Source organism: Bos taurus, chromosome 24 (genome assembly GCF_002263795.3).
Source record: "Bos taurus isolate L1 Dominette 01449 registration number 42190680 breed Hereford chromosome 24, ARS-UCD2.0, whole genome shotgun sequence".
Taxonomy (NCBI): Eukaryota; Metazoa; Chordata; class Mammalia; order Artiodactyla; family Bovidae; genus Bos; species Bos taurus.
In genome coordinates this window covers 37,519,822-37,536,452 of record NC_037351.1, presented here as the reverse complement: position 1 = coordinate 37,536,452, position 16,631 = coordinate 37,519,822, and the positions used below count along the sequence as shown (strand labels likewise).

Below are 16,631 nucleotides of genomic sequence, written 5' to 3'. Positions count from 1 at the left end.
GCCTTTCAGGATTTGCTGGCCTCCCTTATCCACACTCAAAGAATTCCAGCCTTTGATCTAGCTATTAAAGCCAGTAATGATTCTTAATTGCCTGTGGTTTATTTCATTTTTGTTTACCTTGTTCCTTTTATATATTTTATTTTTGGTTTTGTCTATTTCTACGACTCTGAGGTGGGCCTAGGCCACGTCAGACTGACATGCCCTTCATTATTGCCTCCCTCTCAGACTACAGCATCTGCCTTCTCCTCCCTTGTTTTTCTTTCAGCTCTTAATTGTCCTCATCAGTTTTTCTCTTCCACTTAGAAAAGAGTTTAGCTCTTTTTACTGTAGGGACCTTCTACACAGAATTTCAAAATTAGACAAACTTGAGTTTGCAAGAATTTTTCTACATTCTTTAAACAATACTGAAGCTCTAATGCTCCCTCAAACTTGGACAATTCATAGCTGGGGCAGGGCTGGAAAGAACATAACTATAATAACAAAGAAACTTCATACTAAGCATGACTACAAAGAATGGTTTTGTGGCATGTGACAAACCTGCTCAACCATGTAAGGGAAAGGAACACCACCAATCCCCTTCTAGCCATCCTGGCTTCATAAAGAATTGCCTATTCCAACAAACTCCACTTGTGTCGGCACCACTTTTCACAAACCATGACTTAGAAAAGAAACCTAATAAATTAACAATTATTTGGCAACCTAATAAACTGACAGAGTTGTGGGAGATACAACTCTGCTGTTTTAACCATTTTAGACAGTGCTTTGAAAAATGATTTTAAACGTAAAGGCCTTACCTAACTGGACCACTGAACAAAAATTATTTTAGAAGGTAACATGCCAGAGGCAATACTAAGAACTGCTTGGGTTTTTGTTTACTTCTGAAAACTTAGGCCGCAATCTGATGCTTCGAGACTTTCCTTTTCAACATGGGTCACAGCTTAAAATATGCAGTCTAGACCACCAAGGGATTTTTGGTTAGCTAAACACCGATGGAAATGATTCATTTCAATTTGTCATGCAGTTTTAAGTAAAGATTTAAGGGCCTGCTATGCCTCCTATCAAGAGTAAATATCACACATCCTGTTTATACAGACTGGCTTGTCCACAGTTGTTCAAAGAGTTAGTGACACCCCCCCCAACTCACACTCCACCCTACCCCCAACTTCCTGCTCACTGGGGTGCTATATTCCTACTCATTTTTAAGAAGTGCCTCCCTCAACAAAATACTCTGTATTACAGGAATTTTTAAAGAAAATACTTTATTATGTCATGAAAAAAATGCATCAATCAACTAGATTCATACTTATTTGAAAAAACAATTGAAAATTTATTAATTAGACAGTATGTGGGCATCCTGTTCCACATGGGAATGAGAAGATGCTATAGGTTCTCTAAGTATTGCACAGTCTGAAAAAAACACCAACAAAAAAAAAGGGAAGGGAAGGGGGGGAAAAAAAAAAATCACATGATCTTGGGAACCATCTCACATTATGAATAATCTACCAAGAAACATTAAAAAAAGAAAACCCTTTGTTTCTACAGTAGCTCTGAGTTTATAGTTCTTGGAATGACTGTATTCCACTGACAACATTTCAGTAACAGGAAGCTTCATTTTAGCAATCCCATGTGCAAATATTAATAAAAAAATATATAAAATAATGCAAATTCATCTTTTGCTATCATCCCAGCAATCATTAACATTTTTTTTGAGAACTGTTTTGCTTGGGAAAAAAAAGGGGGGTTAAGCCATAAGTTTTGCCTGAAGCTCCATCTCTGCAGCCTGTTTGAGTGCAACATCTACCAGAAGCTGAAAGCCACTGAAATCTTGGTTGAGGTCCGGTGGAGTAGGGGGAGGAGTGTTGAAAAGACCACTCTGTGTGTTTGCACTTGGTCCAGATTTACAGGAGTCCTCTGCGTACATGAGGGAGGTGTCTGTAAAGCTGCTGTTGGCCATCTGCTGTATATCTGTGTTTTGTCCCACACCAACTGACTGGCAGAGAGAGAAAGGCACATCTTTTAACGCAGTCACGGTGGTATGACAGATCACTGATGGACGAGCCAAAATGGATCCTGGGGAGGACGGCTTAGGAGACAGTGGCCTCCCCAGGGCTGGGTTGGGCCCAGCTGTACAGGAGTGAAACGGGCTCTCCTCTAGAGCTGGCATGAGGTTCCTAATGCTCACTGCTGACTCCACAGAGCTGGCTTCAGTCATCTTGGCCCCACGGCGGGAAATTGTGAACCGATTTGGATCTTTGCCATCTTTTCTCAGCATGTCGGGGAGAAGCCTGCGCCGGGCGTTGATAAACCAGTTACAGACCTGAAATTGTACAGGGATGTTTTAGACATGTTAACACTCTGCCAACACGCCTGAGAACCTCCTTCTTATTGCTGAATCACTCAGTAGTGTCCAGCTCTCTGCGACCCCATGGACTGTAGCCCACCAGGCTCCTCTGTCCGTGGAATTCTTCTGGAGTGGGTTGCCATTTCCTCCTCCAGGGATCAAACCCAAGTCACCTGCATTGGCAGGCGGATTATTTTACCCAGAACCTTCTTGGGGGATGCCTAACTGGTCTCTCTCTTTGCGTTAAAGAAGGCATGAAAAGGCTTATAGGAACCTACAAATTTATTTCAAGGTATTTTGAGCCCAGCCAAGAAAGGAGAGGTGCTTCCTGTCATAAACTACCTCCTTTTCTAATACAAATTCCCCTTTTGGCTTCTCATCATCCTTAAACCCTTTCAGCACCAAAAAAAAAAAAAAAGATATACGTTCTCAAATGTCTGAAAATGATTTTAGAGAGGGAAGTTTACCTTTTAACTCTCCCCATATTAACCTATTATCTACTGCCCAGCATTGAAGTTAATCAACTACAGGAAAACCTTCCTGTATGAAAAGAGCCACTCCTCCCAGTTACTGATTTTTTTCCCAGTTCAAATGACTATGTCAACAGACAGGACATGAATTACCTCACTTAAGGCTGTCCTTGTTTAAATATCAAACCAGTTTCCTGGGCAATAGAGTAAGATTTAACCTCCTTTTTATGTTTGGTGCATAAAGGAAGGCTCTTTTAGGCGTTAAAGGAAATGCTGTTTGACAGATGACTGTCAAGTGTTTCTGTTTCTCTAGATAGCTAACAGTTATTAGCTGTTAGCACTATAAACTTTACAAGAAAAAGATATGCCTCCCCCCACTTTGAGTGAGGAGGCAGTTTATGACTTGCTATATAGGAATGCTGTAAAGTGATTCTGGGGCGGGGGGAGGGGGTACCCACCACCCCTGGGAATGCCTTCCTCTTACCTGTAGTGTAGATAAGTGTGTTTGCTGGGACAGTAACGCTTTTTCTTGCTCTGAGGGGTAGGCATTGTATCGGTGTTCATACAGCCAATCGCGGAGAATCTGAACGGATTCCTTGGGCAGGTTGCCCCTCCGCCTTCTCTTGCCTGAGCCAGCAGAAGAGGAGAGGTCCAGGGGACTGTCCATGCTGTCATCATCTTCAGTCTCACTGCCAGACGCGGCCACAACACCTAGGACAGGACAAAGGCCTGCTGTCAGCTGCTTCTATCAGCAGAGCACCTACTGCAAAGCTCACCTCTTTTAAACACTCAGCACAACCGCATTTTCTCAACTTCTGAGAGCCCAGGGAAGCACCGGTGTTTCTTTGTCCCGAACACCAGAGCTCATCTGAAATCTGCAGGGTAATTCGACTCGCAGCATATTCCAGATCCCCAGCCCATGGTCAGATTCCCTTTTGTACCCACTTTCCTATAGGACTCAACGACTCACATTCCTTTTGAATGAAGCTCAGAAAAGTCTAATCCAGCAAACGAGACAAAGCTGCACCCAAGGCGAATAGCGTGCCACGTGTGAAACAGGAAAGGTGGCACAGCAGACGGGATGTGTCTGACAACCTCCTTGGTGAGGTCATTGCTAACTGGGAAAAACAAGTCAGCCAGTATCTTAATGCATGTTTCAAGCGCTGTTCTTCCTCCCTCTTCCACTGAAGGTTTTGAAATAAACTGGAAGATTTTTTTCCCACTGATATAAGGAAGGAAAATTACACTTTTAACCCAGTTAGTATTTGAAAGATAAAATGCATGCCAGAATCTTCTGCCAGTTCCTTTTCCTTTTCACTGCTACTTCCTTTTATTCAAAACTTGACACCTACTTTTAATGGACAGCACTAGTCACTTTTTATTAAATACAAACAACCACTGATAAGTTTCATTGCATAAAAAGCTTTTTCTACTTTTAGTACTTATGTAAGGCCTCAAAAGAGACCTCAAAAGATGTCTAATACTGAGTAAATGTTTAAATTTCTATAAATTTCAATTGCCAGCCTAATCTGAACCTAGAATACTACATATGAATAAGCAGGATTCGGCTTTAAATCATTACATGACAAAGAAAACTTGAATATGCAACTACCACAGGAAACTCTTGTTTACAAGCACTTTAATCCTACCAGAAATTTTAAAAATTCACACACCATAGAGAATATTTAAATCACACATAGACTGGGTTCCACAAAAATTCAAATTTGGCCCTTTTAGACATTTAAAGATAACTCAGACTTTTTTTTTTTCCTGGCCCTGCCTCGAGGCATATGGTATCTTAGTTCCCCGACCACGGACAGAAGCTGAACCCCCTGCATTGCAAGCTTGGAGTCTTAACCAAGAGACTGCCCCAAATTTTGAACTTTAACTTTCCCCCTTTCAAAACTATAAAAGGCTACTCTGACTAAAGAAATGAAATCTTGTTTTTAAAGCATACTACAGTATGCTCTAAAAACCAGTATTTCTATGTAAAAGAAATTAAAGTAGCATGAAATGTAAAAAATTCTCATTAACATTGTTGACAGAACCTCAAGTAGTTTACTTGGTAGGAAATAAAAACAGAATATTCCTCAGAGTGATAAACCATTCAATGGCTTTTAAAGGAACTTTCCCCAAAACCCTTCCTTTCAAAGCATTTGATGGATGAGAGAGCCCACCAGTTAACTGAATCTAACTGTACTTGCTGACACATTTTCAGTTTTGGACGGCAGGGGGCAGAAGGTGCCGGAGGGAGTATCCGCAGAAAACGCAGAAACTTCAAAAGTAAAGCAAGTTCTAACAAAAGAGGAGGATGATCTTGCAAATTCACTTCAGCTCAAGACTTCATGAACCAACAGCCATCAGTAAAAGGCCCCGGAATCCTAAATTTTAACCGCTGCCACGTGTCTGATGTCTTTCCCCAGAAGACTTCAATAAACTGCTTAAAAAAAAAAGTTTCAAAAAAGGGAGACACATTTAAAACTGAAAGTGCTTTCACTGTTGAGCAGATGAAAACCTTTTAAAACCCATGTTAAAATTTGGGTGAAGAAGTATTGACCAAGAAATCCTTAAGAAATTATAAATATTCCTGCTTTACAACTGCTCTGATTAAAAAAAAAAATCTTAACTTTTAAAAATCGTATCAAATAACTGAATGACTAACACTAATTTGAATAAAGCTATTTATTTAAACTTATCAAAAAGTCTGAAAAGCCAGATCTTCTTCCTAAGGCTATTACTACCCCCCAACCCACCCCCCTCAACTTTTTAACTTCTTAAAAACAGTGTGAAAATCTGCACACTGAACAGTGAATTCCCAACTGTAAACTGATAATCACAAGTAGTTTGAAACAAACAAAAAACCCCTAAAGTGTATCCTTTGATCTGCTTACTTGGTTTGACAAGAAGCCGCCACTCTCAAAACAGGCGAGTGACAGAAGGTAGATACCAGTTAAGCAATACCAAACTGCAGTGACTTTACTGTGCTCTCAGTTCACTCAAATCAATGAGTGCCAGGCCTCCGGACGTCTTAACAAAGCTGAAGGAACAGGAAGTTAAGACTTCAGTCCCTCGGCTGCCCCAGCTGGTATTTCACTACAGCAAACTACGTTTGCTGCTGTCAGGGCTGTTTCCATTAAAACTCTCCCTCCGGATTGTGGCTCAACTTGGAAAAACAAAAAGACTTTTCCACGTTACTCATTTCCTATTGTAAAAGAGCTTTTGAACGCTTTCCCGGTTACGACTTGTTTCCAAACGTCTTGCTCTGCTCATGCTTTAAAAAATGTGGCGATGAGGGGGTGGGGGGACCTGGGCGGGAAGCGGGGATCACAAGCCTCTTACTCCATCCACATACAAGGAAATGTTGTTTAGAAAGCCACAAGATGGCCTATGGATCCCACAACCCTAAAAAGCACTCCCCCCGCCCCTCCCCCCGAATAGGAACAGAGAGAGCGGCAGAGCACGGGGAAGGGTCAGAGATAGTGGTTGTGAATTTGGACTTAAAAAAAAAAATCTGGAAGAGGCTAGAAAGGGATCTCGGAATAAGAATAACCAGAGGGATCTTATAAGTGTACTATTAGGAAAAAGCAAACCTAACAAGTTTCCGGATCTTAACATCTCGGGAGAAGCGACAGGAACCCTACTTAACATCCCGGACACCAGATCCAAGGAGCCCATCCCGTCAGGAGCCGGGAGCAAAGACACTTAGGGGATTTTCCTCAACAAGTCTTCTGCTCGTTTGAAAATCACTTGGGGAGATCTTTTTGGCATCCTCAGTTTTCTAAGGCGGGACACTATTATCACTAACCAGTCTTAACCAACCCCCCGGCTCCACGATTGACTTTTTTAAAAGTGCTTTTATTTTCAACAAAACTTGAAAAGAGTTTCACAGACTTTTCGTAAGACAGACAATAGTCGGACTCGGCGAACCCGGCGGGGCCAGGTCTCTTCCGGAGCCCCAGCGGAGGCCGCTGGGCGCGGGGCCCCCAGGTGGCCGGAGGCCGGGGCGGGGGCAGGCAGGGCGGAACGAGCCGAGGGAGGAGCCTAACCCCCGCCGGCCCGCAGGCTTTTGTTCCGCCAGTTCAGCGGCCCCCGCCGGAGTCGCCCCTCTGAGCTCACAAGCGAGAGAGCTCGCCCAGGCCTAGGAGTTTCAGATTACAAGAAGAAACTAGAAACCGGGCCGTGAATCTTAACGTCCGGAGGGGCCTGCCCACCCGCGGAGGATTTGCCAGAAAAACCTAAAAAGGGAAAGAAAGCCGGGCCACCTCGGCAGCCTCTGCAGCCCCCGCACGGGCTCTGAACCAGTCGGCGAAGTTTCCCCTCCAACACGTCACCTTCCATTGTTTCCATGAGTCGGCGCGCGGCGAGAGGACCGCGCGCCCCGGGGCAGCGCTCCCCGGAGATTCCCCAGGGACCGGCGGGTTCCTGCTGGGCCCCGGCTGAGGGAGGGGGGCTTCGAGGGAAGCGGAACGGGAGGCACGGTGGGGAGGGGATGCCCCAGAGCCCGGGGGTAGCCGGGGAGGATCATCACTGCCGCCCCCGCCAGAACCGAACAATGGGGCAAGGCAACCCCTGCTCTCGCACCCCTAGGGGGACCCATCAGAAACACACTTTCCCCCAACTTATCCCCGGCAGTTCACCACGAGGGAGGGAACGCCTCCCTCCCGGGGACGGTCTGAACCTGTCAGTCCTCTCTGAACTGACACGATACCGACGCCCCCGACGCCCCCTGTGCGCGTTTTCTCGCCCAGTCCAGTTAAACATCCAAATTTCTGATCCCCCCAGGTCCCTGGCGAGGGGACGCGGGGAGTTGGTACAACCTCAACTACCAATGCCCCCCACCTCCGCGGGGAACGTTGAGTTTGACTCCCGCCCGCATAGCGAGATGTGCGGGGCTCCGCGTGTTTGAGTCACCGGCCCGGAGTCAATCGAACGTAAGTCCAAAGTGAAAACGTGGCCGAGGACACACGGTTTCGGTCCGGGGCTGCCCGGCTCTAACTTGAGTCTGAACCGTATTCGCCGGACAAGTCTGGAAGAACGTGGAGCAGGAGCCAGTCTGGGCATGCGCAGCACAACCCCCGCCACCCCCTGCGCTGGCTTCCCCCGGCGATTAACTTCTGTTTTGAACCACTCGACATAAATCACAACAGAAAAGCCAACTCCGGCCCACGACGGAACGTTCGGGGTGCCTCCCTGCCCGGGACTCAAAAGTTAACTTCAAAAGGGAGTTAACATTCTTTGACCTTTCGTGGTGGTGGTGGTTTTTTTTTTTTTTTTCTCTCTTTCTTTCTGTGTATTTTGTTTTTAAAACCAGACTGACGGCAAGTTTCAGTTGTAAAGCTTCCAGAAGGCCTGGTGGAAACAATGACAGGCTCGCTCTTTGCATGTCACACTTGGACTCGTTCTCACTGCACGCCTTCAGTCCTAACTCTTCCTCTTGCCCCAGATTCATCGTGGGAAAACTTTTGTGAGGCTAGGAATTCTGGAAAATATAACTTTCCAAAGGGACCGACCCCCGGGGGCGATCTGGGGTCCAGAGTCGCGTTCCTCCGAGGGTGAAAACGCCCCATCCCGGGAGAAGTCGTGCCCGGACTCCGCCGGGAGCGAGTGGGGAGCCCCGGAGCCCAACTTTCAGACAAAGCGCCACAACCCCGCGGACCGGGCCACCCCGGGTCCCGACGGAGGAAAGCGGGACGGGGGTATCCCCCGACTCGGGACCCCACTCCCCCGCCCGCGAGAAGCCACGCGGCGGCTCGGCGGAGCGTGGGGTGTCGGTTTGGAGACAATGAAACTTGGAGGCGCACAAACAAGGCGCGGAGCGTGCTTCTTGACAACGTGCCAGCAGCGTGGAAAGGCCCGTCTCCCCACAACAGCCCCTCGTGTTGTGTCTGGAAGGAAAACAGAAACGGCCGTTCCAGACGCAGCTTCCACAAAGAGGACGGCCGCGGCTCAGGCCTGCGAGCCCCCCGGGGCGGAAAAGTCCGAGTCACCCGCGCCGCCCGGCGAGCACGTTGCCCCGGGACCCGCGCCCAGGGCGCGCGCCGCCCGCAAGCCTTACCTTTCTTGCTTTTCATTCTGGAGCTCCCCGGCCAGTGCCAGGCTACAGCGAGGGTCTCGAGGGACCAGGAACGGGGACGGAGGGGCCGAGCGGTCGTCCTCCTTCCCGGCCGACTCTCCCGTAACTTGGAGGACGCGCTCCAGCCGTTATTGCTAAACACGGCGGCGCTCGAATCCCAGGCGCCCGCTCCTCGGGCGGAATTCAAGTGACACTCGGGCTTCCTCCCGCCGGGATCTTCTGGCAGCGGGCCGGGGACGCTCCCTCGCCCAACTCGCTCCCCTCCCCACTCCGTTCCTTTGTTCGCGGCTCCTGCTCGGCGCACCTCGGCGCTGTCAGAGTGAGCGAGGCAAGGAGGGAAGGTACCGGAGGTCCTGCCTCCGCCCCCAGCCGCCCGCCCCGTCCCCCGCCCGCCCCACCGCTCCTCCGCCCCTCCCCCGCACCTTCCAACAGCCTAGGACCGCTCTGACCGCCCGGGCCGCGCCGCTTCACCCCGCGCCCCCGGGGCGGCTGTCACCGGTCCCTCATGGGGACGGCCGGGCTCAGGAACGCGATCCCTTATCCCCGCCGCGCGTCCGCCGCCCGCATCCCCGGCTTGGCGGCGGCGACACCAGCCAAGCGCCCTGAGTTGCTCCCTTGGGCCTTTCTTCCAGGGTCTGGCGAGGGTGCGTTTGGTTAGGAAATTGCAACAGATGGGGGGGAAAAAATGCCGTTCCCTCCTCCACCCCAGGGAAGAAAAAGCCTTCCCTTTCGATTTTGACAGCTGCCTCAACTCCACCGGCCCAACTCAGGCCGCAGGAGTACACAGCCGCTGCTGATTCAAGGGGCGGGGCTGCGCAGGAAAAGTATTCGGGAAAAGAACCAACTTCTTCCAGGACGCGCTGCTGCCATTGACACGCGCGGGCGCGGAGCGACGCACTGTTCTTCTCCCGGGGCTCTTCCTCCCAAAGCAACAGTGGGGGGCGGGCGGGGCGATGGGGGGAGGATGAGACCCAGACACCCTAGGCGAAAGTCTGTTGCCCCCGGCTAAAGCTGCGAGTTCCGGACTGGATTGCAAAGCAGTTTCGAAATCTGACATGTTGCGGACAGACACTTGTCATGCTCACATGCTCTTTAAAAGTCGGTGCCTGGAGATGGCCCGGACGCGCGCCCGCCCCGCCTGAGACTCGGCCTGACACCCCATCCCCGGACCCCCTCGTCTGTTTCGGTAAACGGTCTACTCAGGACTGAACATCCTGCTAGGGGACCCCTTTTCCCCCACCACCCCCACGCCCCGGTATTTCAAACAGAAACTATTAAGTAAACACATGTTCCTGTTGGTTTATTTTGGTTGAGAGTTAGGCGGGCTCCAGCGGGAGTTCCTGGATGAAATTACCCATTTTAAAAGTCCAGATGCTTTAGGCTGATTTCAAGAAATGCAGCCCCCTCCCCGCCCTCTCCTCTGGGTGTAGTTTTTGCGTGTCTGTCCCGTTGTTTTGAAGTCAACGAACTGTCACATGCCACACTAAGACTTTCCCCATCATTAAAAAAAAAAAAGTAAATAAGCCCGGTAGAGACGTCAGCGCCCGAGTCTGCCACCAGCTTGTGCTCTGCACTGTCTTTGTTTTGTAACCTCGATGAAGAACCGGCAGAAGTTCTGTGGAAATAAGGTTCAACCCAAGAAGAAATAAGGCGGCCAAACCATGACTGACTAAAACTTTGGAGCCTCTGTTGTCGCATTACACTGAAAATTAAAACCAGCCTCCCACGCACTCACCCTCCCAAAACAAGGCACCCACCCACTCCACCCCACCCCCCGAGTGGCTTAAGGCCAGAGTTTACAAAGCTTGCGTGTTGTTTTTTTTCTTCCAATTACAGGACTGAAGATGAATAAACAAGGAGAACAGCGTCACTCTAAAAAGGCGGCAACCTTTCGATTCCCCTCCCTCCCCCAGCGGTGTGCCGACGGCTCCACACCTAAGTGAACACGCGTCTGAAACGGCCGAGCGGGGAACCGAGGCCTGGGGGGAAACCACCAACCCGGAGGCTCCCCTGCCCCTTGCGGGTTCTTCCCTGCCCGGCTGGAGACGAATCAGCGGCTGCGCCCACGCGCAGCACCGACGCGGGGCGGGTAGGGGGCCGCCGGGTCCGGGTCCGGGGCGCTCCAGGCGTTTGAAGGACGGCCGGTCGCCGGGATTGGCGGCTCGCGGCCGTTGGGGACGGGGAGCTGGGCGGGGAGGGGGGGGGGAGGGGGAGGGGCGCGGGAGGAGGAGCCGGGCGCCTACGCTGCGCCGCCGCCGCCTGAGTGGCAGGAGCCGGGCCGTTACTGCGGAGACGCTTTGTTTGCTGACTTCGAAAGCCGTTCCGACTGCCTCGGCCGCTTTCGAAGCGGCTCCACGAAACACTCTGCCTCCGGGTGGGCCTCGCCCTCCCCCGGCCGCCGGCCTCGGCGCGCACCCGAAACATCTCCTCCTTCCGCGTGCCTCCGCTCGGCCACGCGGGGGCTCTCCTTCTGTGCACAAAGGTGTCCTTTTCTCCGGCCAAGTCAGCTTAGCTCCTGACGGCGATTCGCAGGCAACCGAGATGGGAACGGAGTTCACAGCTAGAAAACCAACTTTGCAGGGGAAGTGGGGAGCGGCGCAGAGGATTAACAGTCTCTTTTAAACTGCGAGGAGGAGGAAAAAGTCAAAATTTCCTCTCTCGCTGTAAGTACGGCTTGATCCGGGCAATGCTCACCTTTTTCCTCGAGCGAATCACATCGAAGCAGTCACTAAAGCTGGCAAGATGCCCCTGAGAGGAACCCGGGGACCCTTCTGGGTGATACACGGCACAAACACCCCCGCCCGCCCCCCCACACCAGAGCCTGTCCCAAACTTGTCTTTAGATTTGAAATTTTGGGGCATTCTGGAAGAAAGTGCCTGGAGTCTGCGTGACACAGGCCAAGAAGACAGCCCCACAAAGTGGGCTTGAGGAACCAGCAATTGCTTAGGATATTTTTGTTTATTTGCTTCTCTCAAGGTGGAAAAACAAGTTTCAGTTCTGGCTCTGTGAGTCCCTTCACGTACCCGGCAGGGCTGATCCAGTGACTTTTAAAGATTCTTTCCCCTGTTTGGGGGGAAAAATGTGGATTCACATTGACTACATATTATTTGCTGACTTCATGTGAATATTAATTATATTGGAAAGCTGCCTGAGTGAAGAAAGAGGAGATACTTGATGACGTTTTACACCATTATTTTTTTCCCCCTCCAAGCACACACAGGTCCATGTGGTGTCTTATCTTCCCAGGCTGCCTCAAGGCCAAGAAAAGACATAGACTTCAGTTACTTTTCACAGCTGCAAACTCTTCAAAGGCAAAAACTCAAAAATGAAACTTGGAAAGGCAAATAAGCCAGGGAAGTGTATCAATACATTCTGTGTTATTATTTTGATACTTGGTCCATCAAGTGATTGGATAATAAAGCCTGATTCCACCCAGCACTGTCCTTGGAGGAAGGATGACTCACAGTCACTGGATCCCTTTTGAGTCTCCTCACTAGAGGACAGATTTTTTTTTTTTTTTTGAATAAAATACGCAGACTGCTGGGCTCCACATAAGGGTTCTATAATCATCTCTTCACATCTCAGGTCAGAGGGTCTTGGGCTGCTCAAGGAGAAGCCACCCATTGTCTTTTCAAGGACCCACAACCCATCAGTGTGGTGATTCTATCAGCCTTATCAGGATAACTCTCCTCCCCTCGGTTACCTGAATAGTTAACTTGTGCTACTACTTCTGTTAGTAATCACTTTTCTCCAAGCCTGCATTCCTCTTCCCAGCCCCGCTTTTTACCTCTGCAGCCACAGGCCTTTTTTTTTTTTTTTTTTTACCTAGAGGGGATTTGAACTCATCAGGACAAAGAAAAAAAGATCATTGTTGAGCACAGCCTTTAACCTCTCTACTCTCTTTTTTTTTTTACTTTTTTTCTTTTTTCTTTTTAACCTCTCTATTCTCAACATCGTGTTTCTATATTGTGCCTTCAGTTCAGTTCAGCTGCTCAGTCCTGTCCAACTCTGTGACCCCATCGCTTCTCTGCCCTTTTGGCTAAGACCAAGTGTAGTATTGTGCTTTACAGTTTAAGAAACACTTAATTTAAATGACCTCATTTAATTCTCATTTAATAAGGTAGATAATTATGATTTTTTCCCTAAAGTCAAGATAGCACATCCAAACATAACAAAGCTAAAAGGTATAAAACCAAGTACGGAGAAGGCAATGGCACCCTACTTCAGTACTCTTGCCTGGAGAATCCCATGGATGGAGGAGCCTGGTGGGCTGCAGTCATGGGGTCGCTGAGAGTCGGACATGACTGAGCGACTTCACTTTCACTTTTCACTTTCATGCATTGGAGAAGGAAATGGCAACCCACTCCAGTGTTCTTGCCTGGAGAATCCCAGGGACGGAGGAGCCTGTTGGGCTGCCGTCTCTGGGGTCGCAGAGAGTCAGACACGACTGAAGCGACTTAGCAGCAGCAGCAGCAACTGGACATAAATTGTTGTTTAATTGCTAAGTGGTGTCCAACCCCACAGACTGTGGCCCACCTGGCTTCTCTGACCATGGGATTTTCCAGGCAAGAATACTGGAGTGGGTTGCCATTTCCTTCTCTCCTGGGGATCTTCCCAACCCAGGGATCGAACCACTGTCTCCTGCATTACAGGTAGATACTTTATCACTCAGTCACCAGGAAAGCCCGGACTTTAAGCCAAGTGTTCTCAGGCATGTCTGGTGGAAGGTCTGGTGGATAAAGAAGGCAGTACAGGGCAGAAACTGACCACAGATTATGATACAAGAGCCATCTGAACACATGGAGGCTACTTTAAAACCTGCCTCTTCTCTGAAATCTATGTGGAGTTTTACCAGAAGCTCCCTTCCAATCTACCTGCATTTTGTCCTTTTTTTAAAACCACTCATTTTTTCTTTACAAAAAGAGAAGGAGCTTGTTTTCAAAACTACAAACAGGAAAAGTATACAAAGTGAAATAGGAAAGACCTCTTAATTGACTATTTCACTCTCCATATGCGCATATGTATACTACATACAAATGTAAGGGGTTTTTCATTGTTATTAGTTGTTTTCAAGTCCACTCTGCCTGGGATGGCCGCAGAGGACTGGCTGCATATCTGACGTTTCTCACCAAAGGGTGGCCTGTATGCGAGGTAAGTCGCTTCAGTCCTATCCATCTCTTTACAACTTTATGGACTCCTCTGTCCCACCATGTCCCACCTATGTCCCACCTCTGTCCATGGGGATTCTCCAAGTGGGTTGCCATGCTCAGGGAATCTTCCCCACTCATCTCTAGGTCTGCTGCATTGACAGGCAGATTCTTTACCACTAATGCCACCTGGGAAGCCCAAAGTTTGGCCTAAATATCACCTTCTCAGAGGAGTCTTCTGTAACCACTTCACCTAAATTTAGCTACCCTTGCTGCCACCATCTAGCTCAGTAGTTCTCAACTGCTGTTTAGGGCTGGATAACTCTTGGTTGTAGGGGGCTTCCCTGGCAGTTAAGGTCCGTAGAGGCCAAACTGTGATTTTTTCCAGTAGTCATGTGTAGATGTGAGAGTTAAAGAAGGCTGAGTACCAAAGAATTGATGCTTTTGAACTGTGGTGCTGGAGAAGACTTTTAAGAGTCTCCTGGACTGTGAGGAGATCAAACCAGTCAATCCTAAAGAAAATCAATCCTGAATAATCATTGGAAGGACTGATGCTGAAGCTGAAGTCCAATATTTTGCCACCTGATGCGAAAAGCCAACTCATTGGAAAAGACCCTGATGCTGTGAAAGACTGAAGGCAGGAGGAGAAGGGAGTGACAGGATGAGGTGGTTGGATGGCATCACTGACTCAAGGGACATGAATTTGAGCAAACTCCTAGAGATGGTGAAGGACAGGGAAGCTTGGTGTGCTGCAGTCCATGGGGTTGCAAAGAGGCGGACACAACTTAGCAACTGAACAACAACAAAAACTCTTGGTTGTAGGGGGCTTCCCTGGTGGCTAACCAATCCGGCTGATAACACCTTCCCCCTAGCTTGTGACAAAAAAACAACAAAACTCCAGACATTCCCAATGTCCTCCAAAGGGGACAGAAATTGGGGTGGGCAGGAAGACCCCTGGTTGAGAACCACAGCTCCAACTCAACCCTTTCTTTTTTCCACGACATGACAATTTTAATTATTTTGCTTATTTGACTGTTAATGTGCTTGTCCTTTGACACCCCCCCCCCACCCCCAGACTCTCCCTGGTAGCTCAGATGGTAAAGCAGCTGCCTGTAATGCAGGACACTCAGGTTCAATCCCTGGGTCAGGAAGATCCCTGGAAAAGAGAATGGCAATCCACTCCGTTGGATTCTCTGTCCTGGAGAATCCCATGGATAGACCATGGGGTCGCAAAGAGTCGGACATGACTGAGTGACTAGCACTTTCTTCTTTCACTTTTCCCCTACTAAAATGTGTGTGAATTACTAAATCCTCATGCACTTGGTACAGGGCCTCACACATCATAGGGACCCAATAAATATTTATCAAACAAAATGATGCATGAAAATGAGATGGTAAGAATCATTAATAAGAATATAATCTGTTATTGTAAATAGCATGCCAGGCAGTGTTAAATATTTCACATATTTTATCTTTATCCCTGACAACATCCTAAAAAGCATGCCTTATTATCATCCCTAGCTGCCAGGTGAAGAAGGGCAGGTCAGTCATTCGTCCCCTCCATCCCCACCCCGTTCTGACCCCTGGTCCCTCATCCAAACAATAATGATATTCTGCAATTTTCTTTTTTCACTTATGTAACAGTTTCTTTAGTGCTAAGCATTAAAAGGGTCTAGTGTCTAGTTTGTACCTAAGCACTAAGAGATAGTCCAATTATGTTTAAAATATTTAACAACTGATAGAGCATAGACACTAACCAATCCCAAGAGTTCCTTCAGATTGTAAACTGAACCAGAATGCCTGAGCAGGATGTCAGTTTATATGCAGATTTTCAGGGGCTTGCAAGAGTATATTTGTAGGCCTCCCTAGCTGAGTCAAGGGTCTGTGCATTCAGCATTTTCACAGATGTTGCCAAACTGCCCACCCAATCTTCTTAGGTATTTGAAAACCTCTTTAAACCCTAACTAACACTGCATATTACCAATCAATTTCAAAGGGCTTCCCTGGCAGCCCAGTGGTTGAGGCTCTACCCTGCCAACCCAGGGAACTAAGATCACCCCCCACATGCGGTGCAGCAGTCGAAAGATAAATAAATGAATTTCCTATTTGCCAATCTCTTAGGCAAATAAATGACAGCTTTTTTTTAAGGTTCACATGTCTTGGTTTGAGAGGGTAAGCACGTTTTTGTGTATTTATTTATTCTATTCACTTATTTGTAACTTTTGTCAAGTTTTCTATTCTGTTGGGTTTTTATCTTCTCTTCCTCTTTTTTTTTTGCCAGTACTGCTGATGGGGATCTTAGCTCTCTGACCAGGGCTTGAAGTGGGACCCTCATCAGTGAAATCGTGAAGTCCTGACCACTGGACCACCAGGGAATTCCCTTTCTTCTCTTTTTAAAATTGTAAGAACCAACCTGTTTTTGTATAAGCCTAAAAGCATTTGACAGAGAACTAAAGGAACGGGGTTAGATGGACAAATAGTGAGTACAGGGGGGGAGATGTCTCCCGATTAAAAAAAGAAAAAAATACATACATATTGTTTAGAATAAGTACCAAATTTATGAGGTAAAAGTAAGACCTTCAGAATACCCTACCTGTTAA

At 48.2% G+C, this 16,631-nt stretch overlaps 1 protein-coding gene across 6 annotated transcripts in view; it reads right to left on the bottom strand.

Annotated features, from left to right (window-relative positions):
• Positions 1-1,242: 1,242 nt before the first annotated feature.
• TGIF1 (TGFB induced factor homeobox 1) overlaps positions 1,243-16,631 on the bottom strand; it is a 33,121-nt gene continuing 17,732 nt past the window's right edge. Inside the window, exons 1-4 of one of the 6 annotated variants that reach the window (XM_059880786.1) lie at positions 8,867-9,200; positions 7,629-8,696; positions 3,296-3,522; positions 1,243-2,317 (exon numbers count right to left, since the gene is read on the bottom strand). In XM_059880786.1, the coding sequence (XP_059736769.1) occupies positions 1,742-2,317; positions 3,296-3,478 (759 nt within the window). In that variant the 5' untranslated portion in view covers positions 3,479-3,522; positions 7,629-8,696; positions 8,867-9,200 and the 3' untranslated portion in view covers positions 1,243-1,741. Of the gene's footprint in view, positions 2,318-3,295; positions 3,523-3,781; positions 3,871-7,628; positions 8,697-8,866; positions 9,201-9,729; positions 9,770-16,631 lie in introns of those variants that run through there. The other 5 variants (XM_059880785.1, XM_015460088.2, XM_005224146.5 and 2 more) reach the window with 5 other exon arrangements.